The 12,866-nt window shown below is 40.8% G+C and overlaps 1 protein-coding gene across 11 annotated transcripts in view; it reads left to right on the top strand.

The window, feature by feature from the left end:
- Znf644 (zinc finger protein 644) overlaps positions 1-11,721 on the top strand; it is a 78,435-nt gene extending 66,714 nt beyond the window's left edge. For all 11 annotated transcript variants that reach the window (XM_028867359.2, XM_037209265.1, XM_037209267.1 and 8 more), the window contains 2 exons: positions 8,447-8,549; positions 10,054-11,721. In XM_028867359.2, the coding sequence (XP_028723192.1) occupies positions 8,447-8,549; positions 10,054-10,246 (296 nt within the window). In that variant the 3' untranslated portion in view covers positions 10,247-11,721. The remainder of the gene's footprint in view (positions 1-8,446; positions 8,550-10,053) is intronic.
- Positions 11,722-12,866: the final 1,145 nt, after the last annotated feature.

The following is a 12,866-nucleotide window of genomic DNA, read 5'->3' as shown; positions in this document are numbered from 1 at the left end:
TGAGACAGTGTCCATATTTTCTTAGCTGTGGCTTATCTCATTACTACCAGGTATAAGGAACAAGAACATGCATCTGTGCTTATGTGGCAGTAATGTGTAATATTCAAACTTGGTGAGAAAATGAGGCGTTCTGGTTGAGTACATTTTCTAAGATTGATTCTTTAGTGCCAAACTTGACTTTTTCCCATAAGCATTGTGGACATTACTTTTGCCTTGTGAAACAGATGTGTCAATGTGACCTTGTACCCATTTAGAATAACCTATAAAGGGACTGAGTAGCTGTTTTGGTATACAAGAGAAGGTGTAGGCTTTTTGCCCAACACACCCAAGAAGATTGGCTGATTACCACTAATTCGGCAAGTATTCCTTCACCTCCTGCTGTGGTCCAAGCCACGTGCTAAGTACTGCAGAGAGAGATTGGGTTTTACTTAGAGTAGAAACACATATAAGCATTACTGTGATATTACAGCAGATGAACACGTGCCACAGACGAGCTGTGTGAAACACTGTGCAGTTGTAAAGCACGGGAAACATAGACCAGGATCAGCGAGGCTCCTACAGAGAGTGTGTGAGGTTTTGGGGTTGTCATTGGCTCATTAGATGCTGGACTTTGAATCCAGTGGTTTTTTGCATGCTAAAATCATGTACCAAAAAGGAGCTACACCCTATTCCAGCATGTGTCATTTGATTTGAGCCTCAGAGATAACTGGGTGAAAAGGAAAGTTAGGGTTTGGAGAGGAAAGGAACCATACTTGGAAAAAGAAGGAGTAATGTGGGGAAATCTGAAAAGTTTATTAAAAATACTGGGAGGCAAGAGGTGGGGAATTAAGTTAGATGGTTGAGATACGTCAAGTAGATGACATAAGGAGCTAATTAATGCTGGAACTGACTTTGCAATGAAGCAGAACCCCTTTTTTCTGTGTGTTTTGAGATGGTCTCTATTATGTAGCTCTTACTCTCCTGGGACACACTTTGTAGATCAGGCAGCCTGTAACTGAGATCTGCCTGCCTCTGCCTCCCAAGTACTAGGATTAAAGGCTGGGTTCCAAATCCCTTTTAAATCCTTTTTTAAAGGATTTATGTGTTACTTTGGAAACTGCATTTTAAATAGAAGCTTTGGTTAGGAGGAGGAGAAATGGATTGTAAGAGTCTCACACTGTGTAATGACATTGAGACTGAGAAGTGGGGGCACGGATGGCCGGGTGCGGTGGACGGCAAGGAACAATGCGTGGCTGGAGGGCAGGGCATCTATAAATAACCACTGAGTGCTGCCCTCGGGGGCTTCTCCGTATCCAGCAATTCCTCCTCACCTAGCTGTCCGCTAACACCACTGCAGACCAAACACTGCATTTTATTATGCCTGTTCTGGCTTTTCTGGTTACAAGGTTCAATTCTGTTGATTGTGTCCCCACCCTGCCTGGCTCCTGTCTCGTCTGCTTCGCTAGTATCTCCACCAGTTCTGTGGCTTGTTAATTTTCTAGGATTTGCTTTGTAGGTTAATAATTTTTAATGTGTCCAAAATAACTTGTTATGTTCTGTGAGTTCGCTGTGATTTCTCATCTCACATGAATTCTTGAGTATTGTTGATGTCTGGGTTATGGCACAGTTACAGTATGTGGTGTTAGCCAGAGCTAAATGTGGGTGTTTTGCTATGGTTGACTTTATGGGGATTATCCTGGTTAGTTGTTTGTCAGCCTGATATAAGCTACAGCCATTTGAGAAGAGAGAACCTCAGTTGAGACAGTGCCCTCACTAGATTGCCCCCTGGGGTATTTGTTGGATTAGTGATTGATGGAGGAGCGCTCAGCCCATCTGGGCAGTGCTGCCCTTGGGCCCATGGTCGTGGGTGGTATGAGAGAGCAGGCCAGTGAGCAGTGCTCCTTCCTGTGGCTTCTGCCTCACTTCCTGCCTCCAGGTTCCCACCCTGAGTTCCTGCCCCAGATTCCTTCAGTGATGACCTAAGAGGTGCAAGATTAAATCAAAGCCTTTCCTCCCCAAGTTGCTTTTGGTCATGGTGTTTTATCACATCGACAGAAACCCTAAAACAGGTATAATGCAGATGTATTCCAACTGCCTCTTGTGAGGTTAGGCCAAGGAGATGGCTTGTTTGGAGATTTCATTTCTCACTTATTCAGAGGTGCAGAAGAAGAGTTTACTATTTCTTTGTTTTATGTAGAGTTTGAGGAATAATGTTAATTCTTGCTATCCAGTATCATATGTGTGTATGTAACACACAGACACAGAGACACACACAGAGCACCTTAGGTAGAAGATGCTTCCAAAGGAAAATAACCTGATGAACACCATATCTGCTTTTAGTTTTGAACTTTGTTGGAATATGTAAAGTCTTAAAAATGATTAAAAGCCAAATCAAATTCGTTGAGACGATAGAGTTGTGACATTTAGATTTGTCTGTCTTATTGAAGCTGAGTGTGACTGTCTTGCTGTACATTTGTTTAATTATTCTTTAATTATTCCTAAGATGATGTCTCAGATGATGTCAGCTTATAGAGGGCAGGAGTTTGATTAAAACGCTTAAGTAATTCTTTTTTTTTTTTTTTTAAGGTGACTCACAGGTTCATTATTGTGTGTCTTAGTCTAGGAGAAGGAAGTGCTCCTCTTGGCAAACACTTGCTTTGCTGAGTAAAACAGCATGGAGCCCAATTCACCTTAACTTTCTTTCCTTGTTAACACAAAGAAGTAATATTTGCTGTCCTGTTACCATTTGTGTCTAGTTATTCTTCCTATATCTGGATATATTTATATATTGAAACAGTGGGGGCGTCTACAAATTGTGCTTTTTTTTTTTTCTTCTCCTACATAGACTTCAAGTATAAATAAGAGGCTACTTTCCAAATTGTTTGCATATCATCCTCTTCCTGGTGAAATATTAAAATGTTTCTAGGTACATTTGCCCCTCCTTGGTTGTTTATTTTGATTTGGGGTCAATTACTATTTCATAGTCACTGTACCATTATGGTACCAGGTACTCAGGACACAACACTAAATACATTTGTATAGTCTCATGCAAAATGAATATGTTAGTAGCCTTTATTTGAAAATTATTTAAAAAAAATACCCCCCAAACTAGTTCTTTTTCTGTTGAAACTGAGAAAGGTAAAATGCTTATTTGAGTCTTTTCTGTGCTTGAGTCTCACGAACCTCCGAGGATTGCAGCAGCAATTAGAGTGACTTTCTCAGACTCACACTTGAGTGTACCTGGGGACATGCATCCTTTCCCTCCCAGCTGCCCAGCCACCTTCTTCACCAGCCTTGAATGGTGCTGGGACGGTGGTTTACCTGCTTGTGGTCATTCAGTTCCTGCTGTTTTTTCCAAACAAACCTGTAGTTGCTTTGCTTTCCCAATTTGAACACGCTAACCGCACAGAAAAGGCGTTTTCTTCCTTCCAGCGGGGCTATAACATGCTTCTGTTTGGTGTCTGTATCGTGAGGCCACTGAGCTTCAGTGCAGCCCAGGGCTGTGTGGTTTGAAGAGTCCTCTCTAAAACTTGGGCTGAAACTGAATTACTATTGTAACCATATTAAGAGGTGAAACTTTAAGGTGTCTTTAAGATGGCCCAAACAGGCCATCGAGGCTGTACCGTCATGCAGGCCTCTGTTAAGGGAGGGAGGAGGTTGGCTTCTGAAGGGCAGGGTTTCTCTAGGAAGAATGGCTTGTCCAGTTTTCTCTGATCCCCCACCCCCGACTCACACACAATGTGCTCACTTGTTCTGGTACCATGGTGCAGTCTAAAACAAAGGTCCTCACCAGGCGTGAGCGGACTTCCACCTCCAGAATCACAGTGTGTTTATTTGGACAGTTAAGTTGTTGCCAAGAAGTGGGACTGTTGTTAGGAATACCTGAAAATGTGGAAACCCCTCTGGAGCTCCATGATGGGTAGAGGCTGGGAGAGTTAGGTGAGCGTGCTACAAAAAAAAAAAAAAAAAAAAAAAAAAGGCTTGCATTGCTACATGTGGAACATTGAGTGGTTCTGGTGCAGGGTTAGAAGAAAGCTGTAGATTCCTTAAGTGTTGTGACAGGAATATTGGTAGAAATATGGACAGAAAAGGCCATTCTGTTGAACTCTCAGACAAAAATGAGGAACAAGGTATTGGAAACTGAAGTGTAAAGGTCATCCCTGTTACAGTGTTGTGAAGAATGGGGCAGAATCATGTGGAACACAGAGAAGGAGTAGGCTATCTGGTGCCTAACATTTCCTGACAGCAAAGCATTAGGCTGCTGAGTGTCCACCTCAGCCGCCGTCTAAAGCTACAGTATATTATAAGTAAAGTGCAGCAGGGTAGTGAGATAGGGAATCACAGCCTGGGCATGCACAGAGCAAGGAATGTGTTTGGGAGAATCCTACATGTGTCAAGAGACCCTTTGCTAAAAAGAGTGTTAGCTATGAAGAAGCTTGATGCTGCTGTTTTACAGGATGGTCAAAGACCACAGGCTTGTGGGCCTGTGGCGGCTTGGGCTTCGGTGACCGTGTGGTCTAATAGATCCCCCACTTTCGCTCTTTCTAAGTGAGATTAAATCTTCAGGCCCCCAGAACATAAGAGCTGCAGGAGCATGGCTTCCATGGGGGCTGACCAGTGAGTCCCCACCGGGGCAGCACCCAGGAGCAATGGGGGTCAGGAGCCAAACTGCTGCAGAGAACCTACACCAGGCAGGTGTAGGGCTGTTACAGTCAGAATCCTCTAAGGCCCCGGGTCTGTGGGAGCACCTGCATGTGACATGAGCCTGGGACAACGACAGAGCAGAAGTCTGCCTGGAGTCAATCAGAACTATAGGACTGGGCTGTCTAGACTCTCCAGTGTGTCCAGGAAGCACATGGAGCTGTAAGGCTTACTGTTTTTCTTACTAGCTTTTGGACTTACACAGGACAAGTTTCTTGTTTCTTCTCTTTTGAAATGAGAATGTCTGTCCTAGGCTCTGTCCTCATGAGTGGATGGGCTCGTTAGCACAGGTGCGCATGCCCATCTCCCTGCTGTGCTATGGCTGAGCAAGGAGGCCTCACCAGCAGTGGGTGCCACACTCAGGCCTCAGGCCTGTGAACTAGACACTTGTGTTGTTTCCATTCCCCCAGTCCCGGTTTCTGTTACAGCAGCGGACAGCACACTAAGAAACGTAGATGTAGACCAGCAGTCCGCTCAAGGAGAAGCAGAGGGAGTAGAGCGCTTAAGTCCCTGGGCAGGGATGATTGAGAGCAATGAAAAATGTTAGTGGTGAATATTAATTTAGTCACACTGTACTTGTTGGTCACAGAAGCTTCAGGTAACACCAAATAAATCCTCTTCCTCTGAAGTCATTTGTATAATGAAGAAAAAAAAAAAGAAAATTTCTTAGAAACAATTATTGTATACAATGAGTAGGACAATGGAAAGAGCAGAAGATTTTATATCATCACGTTAGTGCTGAAAGTAACTTTTTTTTTTCTTTCTGTGTATAAAATGAAATGATTGTTGAGAAAACAGGCTTGTCTTTGGATGTGTGTGTCATCTAATGCCGTGCTTGTTGTCACCTGGTGAGTGCTTTGGACTGTTTCATAGCATAACACTGTGGGGGCTTTTGAGTTTTTTCCATATTTAGTAAAACACAGATATTTTACTAAAAGTGAGATTGTCAAACCTCTATGTATGACCTTGCAGCTCAGTCCATTGTCTTTGTGAGTAATTTTGCAGTAGCAGGCGAAGTCTTCCATAAACTCCAGTAACTTGAGTTAAGAAGGTTTCTAACCAGTCTTTTGGAAGACTCTGGTCCCCCCACATTTTCTGCATTCTGAGCGGCATGTGAGGGCCTGAGTCCCCAGGCCTGCTTCCGTCCCACAGCAGCGGTGTAGCTAGAGACAGAAACGGGACCAAGACACGGTGTTAGACCTGAACTACTGAAAACTTCTGGGACAGACATGTTTGTACATTGCCCTTTGCAGCGCATGGGGCATTTTATGTTGTCTTTGATGTAGCAAGGGCCATGAAAATGTCTTCCTTGTACGTGTTTTTATGTTACTCAGTTTTTATAGATTTTTCTAGTTGTGTGGACTGCAGTACAGGGGTGGGTCGGATGCTAGTGTTAAAAACAAAAACACTTGTTACTCAGTGTATTCGTTTCACCTACTAAACAGTGTGTTGGGAACCAAGGCATTTTAAAATAATGAAGATGTTAAGACATGTAGACGTTCAGGTTTTATTATCAGGGATGTGAGATTTGAAATATCTTAGTCTTAGGAATAAACTTATAAACCTGACTTGGAAACGTAGCCAGCAGAAATTCCCAGCTGCACAATGATGGTGGCCCTATTTTCTAATGTCATGCCACCTCCAAAGATTAATGCTGAAATTTTGATGGCTTCATTTACAATTTTAGATGTTATATCATTTCATAGAACACAGCATCAAAATTCAGAAAATACTGTTCTTCTTCATTCCAATAAACTGTTCTGAACTTACAAATTCTGGCTGTTGAGTTGCGTTCTCCAGACCCCACAGCATGTCTGCATGACTGAGTTTGGTAGCTTATGACACAGTCCGTGACCTCCCTGACCATTTGCCAACAGCAGCACTCTGAAGATGGTTTGTAAGGGTCATTACAATGCATTCTGCTTGTATCCTACAGTAATTTATTTGCACTCTACAAGGATTTTTGAATATAGTGTGGCAAGTTTGACAGCTAGCAAGCCCTTCAAAGAAAGATTGTAACTGTAATTTAATGCTAAACCTTGCTGTGTCCTGAATCACAGAGGCAGATATTGTGTGTCTCAGGTGGAGTGAGTAACTGATGGCTAGTCGTTCTCTGAATTCTATTTCCAGGGTGCAGATCACTTAAAAATGACTTAAATTCTAAATTGCTCACTGCAGCAGCTGTGGAAAAGAAGTATATGGTGTTTGCCTCATTCATACTAGGTGTGAAGAACCTCGTTTCTACATTGTTAGACTGCTCTGTTGTACGCACCAAAGATAATGCAGAACCTGTGGTAGCAGCGGTGTCTTTAACCAGATGGTACGGTGGTGTTAGAAAGGAGCCTTGCCCGCGTGGCACTGTGCTGGAGCAGATGTCTGTCCACTCACACGTCATCTGGATGCCGATGGTCAAATTAAAGTTTGCCTTATTTCTGCTCCAGAAACATTTGTTGAGTCCCTGCTGTGTACTAGGCTCTTGACTGAAACACCAGTGAGAACCGTAAAAGAATTTTGTAGAGCTGGGTTATTTAGCTATTCTTCAGACTTCTAATAGTTCTTTTCTTATTGGTCTCTTGTTTTAATAAATAATAAAAAAGAACTTTGAGTCTTAGATTTTCCCTTTCAATGGACAAGTGACAAAAAGCTGGGAATGAATGGTGACTGAGCCTTAGGTTCCCGCGGACTCAGTTGACGGTGTACAGTTCTGCTGGGGGAGCCGGGCGCTGTCTGTGATGGACACCTGCTCTCTAGAACAGCCCACCTGACAGGGGCATCGAGCAGCCCGCCTGCTCTCTTCCTTACAGGAGGGAGGCCATCTGGGTGGTTCTTCAGTTACACTTGGACCCTAGAGATGACTCTTTCTCTCCTGCTCCTTCCCATGCGGCACCCACACTTACTGTCTTCCCTCTGTCCAAGGACCCTAGAGCATTGTGTCCTGTCTGGTTCAACCGATAAAAATCTTTTCTTTCATGGACTCATACTTTTGAAATAAATAATTAAAGGGAAAGGTTAAGTAATGGGAAAAAATGCCAAAACCAGCACTAAAATATTTCATCTACCCCTTAAAAAGTATTTTTTTAAAATCACATTTAAAAAATAAACTACTGGAGAAATTGTAAAACTGTAAATGAAAAACTGTAAAGAATAGTTGGCATCGAACACTGGATCCAGTTGTGAACTTAGATAATATAGTTCATAGTTTTTTCTAATAAACTCACATGTTTGCATGATTGTACATGTAATATAGGTTGAGTTTAAAAGTGAAAACTGAGCTATGTTTGCTTTTGAATATCAGTAGAAATTGACTTTTCATTGAGCTTTGTATTACATTGTTGATATTCCATTGCTCAGTTTGCTAGATTTATTTAATAGAGCAGTAATCAAATACAAATTTAATTATAGAACATTTAAAAGTTGCTGTTTTCCTGGAAATATGATGTTTAAAATTATGTGTAATCAAAAGTAAAGATTCCCATTATTGTAATTATTGACTAGCTGAGCTCCTGGTTCCTTAGCCATGGTTCCTCCCATTCTGCCTGAGTGGAGGAGACCTTTATGGGAAAACAGCGGCACAGAACGCATGTGCAGATAAGATGCCGCCACAGGAGTGGGTCCCTGCGAGTTAGTGCATGCCCTGTAAACAGGGAGCTGGACACAGACTTCTCTGATGTGATATAGATCACGTGACCTCAGTTAGGTGGGTATGCTTTAAATATATGAGGAATGTTAAGTCTTTCTCTTCCTTTTTTTTTTTTTTTTTTTTAAGCTTTAGATTGTAAGCAAAAGAAATCAAGGTCAAGATCTGGAAGTAAGAAGAAAATGCTAACATTACCTCATGGTGCTGACGAGGTTTACATTCTCCGATGCAGGTAGATGCCTCTGTTGCCAGACATCATCCCTGTTTTAGGTTTCCTTTGAGACACAGTAGCTATTTTAGTTGGCATTTTTATTTTGTGGCATACTCAACAAAAAAGTTGTAAATGCGTTTGCAGAGACAGACTTAGAATCTTAATTCATCATATACTTAGGTTTACTTCAGCAGCTAGTAAGGCAGGGTTGGTTTGTTAGTCAAATGCCCGTATTATACTCTAGCTTATAGAAGTGGAGTATTAATTGTGCTTTATATATTTGATCAATTTAGTTGGATTGTTTCTATGGTCTTTAAGTTCCTGCTTATTAACAACATGTAGCTGGAGTTTTCCTGCCTGGCCCACAGTCAGGACAAATCTTTGTCACCCGCCAGTCCCACAGCCGCTCAGACCCAACCAAGTAAACACAGAGACTTATATTGCTTACAAACTGTATGGCCGTGGCAGGCTTCTTGTTTTCTACTTCTTCTATCTTAAATTAACCCATTTCTATTAAACTATAGCTTGCCACGTGGCTCATGGCTTACCGGTACCTTACATCTCGCTTTTCATGGTGGCGGCTGGCAGCGTCTCTCTGCCTCAGCCTTCCTCTTCTCTAATTCTCTCTCCTTGTCCCACCTATACTTCCTGCCTGACTACTGGCCAATCAGTGTTTTATTTATTAATCAATCATCCACAGCACAACACATTTTCTTTTCCTCCATAACACACCTCCCTCCACGCCCCCTCACCGATACGTGCGTGGACACAGTGCACTTGTGAATTGGAGGCGATGCACACTTGGATTAATTCTTGTGAATGAATTCAGATGTCACCGAGGTGTTCAGGGTGACGGGAGAGGCGGCTCGGCAGCTCAGAGCACTGCCTGCTCTCCCAGGGGACCCAGGCTTGGTTCCCGGCACCCATGAGAGGGCTTGCAGCTCCAGTCTCGGCATCCTACAACCCTCTTCTGGCCTCCAGAGATACCAGGCGTGTGCACATGGTGCACAGATGTAGAGGCAGGCAAAATATCCAGGCACATAGATTTTTTTTTAAAGAAGCCTATTTAGTTAATTTTAAATCAAATGATATTACAACCCCTACAAAAATTAAGGGCATTTACTAAATCCATTAATAAAGGTGTAAATTGATTCAACTTAATTTAAACCAGTGGCTTCTCAACCTTCCTAATTCTGCAACCCTCTAATAACAGTTCCTTGTGTTGTGCTGACCCCCAACCATAACATTATTTTCATTGCTACTTCATAACTGTAATCTTGCTACTGTTATGAATTGTAATGTACATAACTGACATGCAGGATGGTCTTAGGTGACCCCTGTGAAAGGGTTGTCCGACCCTCAACAAGTTGTGGCCCACAGGTTGAGAACCACTGATTTATTAGACAAGAGTTCTATGTAGTGTATGATGAGATTTATTTCTTACATTATTGGCTTTATGTGAATTAGTTTTAAATAGAATTAGTTATATTAAGAGAAGTACTATTATCCACTTCTTCTCTTGTAGGTTTTGTGGCCTAGTCTTTCGGGGACCACTGTCTGTTCAGGAAGACTGGATTAAGCATTTACAACGACACATTGTGAACGCTAATCTCCCACGGACTGGAGCCGGCATGGTGGAAGTCACGTCACTACTTAAAAAGCCTGCCTCGATTACAGAAACTTCATTTTCTTTACTAATGGCAGAAGCAGCTTCATAGAACCAGGAATCCTTTTAAATAGCAAATTTAATTGGATGTAAATTTAAAATTCTTTGTCTTTTTTTTTTTTTGTAAGCTACATCCATTTATAAATACTAAAGTAGGAAAAATGGGGGAATGTGAATTACATCAGAGCAAACTGAATACTTAAGACAGTAAGTAGTCTATATTTTATATAGGGTGGAAATGTGTTCTTAAGGTTTACTGAATTTTGTTGGCTGAGTTTACTCAATTAAAGGTCTTACATCTGAGAGCCATTTGTAAAATGTTGCACATGAATTTACAGACAGACTTACTGAAAGATTATGTTTTCTGCAGTGTTATCAGAATCAAGACTCTGTTTCTTCCCCACACTTACATAGAAAACTAAGATATTATATTTTGTTGGTATGTATTTAGTGTTTTGTATAATACCAGGAAACTGCTAACTAAATTCACTCAACTTAGGGCATTAAATATCATGTACTTCATAGTTTGAGACTGTTCACCCAAATAGGGCAGAGTACTATCTATCTAGTAGATGTGTAAGTGTTTTTTTAAAATCACATGGAACGGTTTTTTTTTTATACTAAAAAGTCGGAGGGAGATTTGTTTAAACAAGTATTTCTAAAAGAAATGTGTACATAGTCCTGGAAGTTACCTGTGGTAAGGAAGTACTCTTTACCCAGTTGCATTTCTCAGACAATGAAGTGGTGCATCCATGCTACCTCCTACTTTGTCAACAAAGATGCTATTACCCTTTCCATTTTTGTATCATAATAGATTTTAAAAATCTAATGTTCTTTATTGCAAGACATACTTTTGTTAACAGATTTGTTTCTTTGTAACGTTTTACGTACAGTTTGACATGCTTACAGGACAGGGTTGTCTTTATTTAACATTGTAGAAATGTAATTAATAAACCAGGCTCACTACACGATTTAGATAGTCTTTCTCATTTATATTCACTTCCAAATTTGATCAGTTAGCAAAACTATTAATACACAAAATATTTCTACATATGATGAGAATGTTTACAATTTCAATCTTAGAGCTTGTTTTGGATGTGATTATATGTATGAAAATTGTGTAACACTATGCTCATGCTAAGGACCGACATAATGGAATTACTGAAATAAATGTGCTGTGAGGAATGGAAAATAATGGTGCAGGTGTCTTGGTCATGATAAGTTGTGATGACTTTCTTAAACTCTTTCCAAAAACAACTTAGTTCCTTTAATCCAAAATTAGCATCCTTTACAAACAAGAGTTTGTATGCAAGCACCCATTCCACGTCATTTCATGTAGTTGCTAATATAGGTGAACCAAGGATATGCATTGATACTTTTCTTCATTTGTAAATAAAGTTAAAATACAGTTAAAACGAAGGAGTATTTTGGTAGAGTATATACATACCTCACTGCCAGTGAAATGACTTTCCTATGGTATATCTCCTTACCAGAAATCACTAAATAAAAAAACTTCAAGAATTATAATGCCTCTAATGTGAAGCATCTCTTCTTTTTTGTCATGGGAAATAGTTCATGAAGTTGTTTCATTTATTTGGATTGTTTATATTTACTTTGGTTTTCTAAAAACACTACATTGGTCGATATGTTATATGTGAAAAAATAATTTTCCCTGTTATTAATCTCTTAATTCGGGGCCATTTAATGTGTAGAATCACAACATGTTTCATTACTTTTGACTGAAAATGTACCAAATCTGTATTAATATTGATTACCTCTTACTGAAGATATTCTATTGGATTTCCATAAGGAGATTTCAATCTGTGTATGTCCTCTTGTCTGCTCTCTGATTTCCCTGGGCTGGCCTTGAACTCAGAACTCTCCCATCTCAGCCTCTGGTCTCGCTGGGACTACACCAGTGCGGCACTCTGCCTGGCCCACTATAACTTCTGAAATTGAAATTGAGCCGTATGCTAGCAAAGCAGGCGGAATTCACAACTTTAGTTTTTTGGGGTTTTTTTTTGTTGTTGTTGTTTTGTTTTTAAGTCATGGCAGCTACCAAAATGTAGGAGTGCAGGTGGAATCAGTGAACCATATATTTGAGAATTAAACCAAAGACCTTCCCAAAGACGGATGCTTGCATGATCTTTCCCTTTAGGTACTCATTTTATTTATTTATTTTTCTTTCATTATTTACTTTTTAAAAAACCCCATTTATTCACTTACCTTGTGAGGAGGGCACAGCACACTTGAGGAGAGTCAGAGGATGCTTGCTAGAGTTGATTTTTCTCCTTACACCGTGTGGGTTCAGGGTCAGATTCAGGTGGCCTGCCTTGTAACAAGACAAGCATCTTGTGCTGCTCCTCCTCACAGCCTCCCCCCCCCCCCCCGCATCTTGTTTTATTGCTCTAGCCAAGATTTTCAGCATCATATTGAGTCACTGTGTGTGAGTAACTGGTGAGAATGGGCACATTTGCCTTGCTCCTGATTCAAAGGAAAATACTTTGTTTTTCAATATCTACTTATAATGTTGGGTATAGATTTGTATAAACACCTTTGTTATTTATGTTCCTTCTGTCCTGGTTTATTTATCAGAAAAGAAGAGTCTTGAACTTTGTCAAAGGCCGTGTCTCCAATTGTGTGATGTCTGCCTTTAAGTATACATGTTGTAT

This window comes from Peromyscus leucopus, chromosome 10 (genome assembly GCF_004664715.2).
Source record: "Peromyscus leucopus breed LL Stock chromosome 10, UCI_PerLeu_2.1, whole genome shotgun sequence".
Classification (NCBI taxonomy): Eukaryota; Metazoa; Chordata; class Mammalia; order Rodentia; family Cricetidae; genus Peromyscus; species Peromyscus leucopus.
Note: the sequence above shows the minus strand (reverse complement) of the source record. Positions and strands in the feature narration are given on the sequence as shown.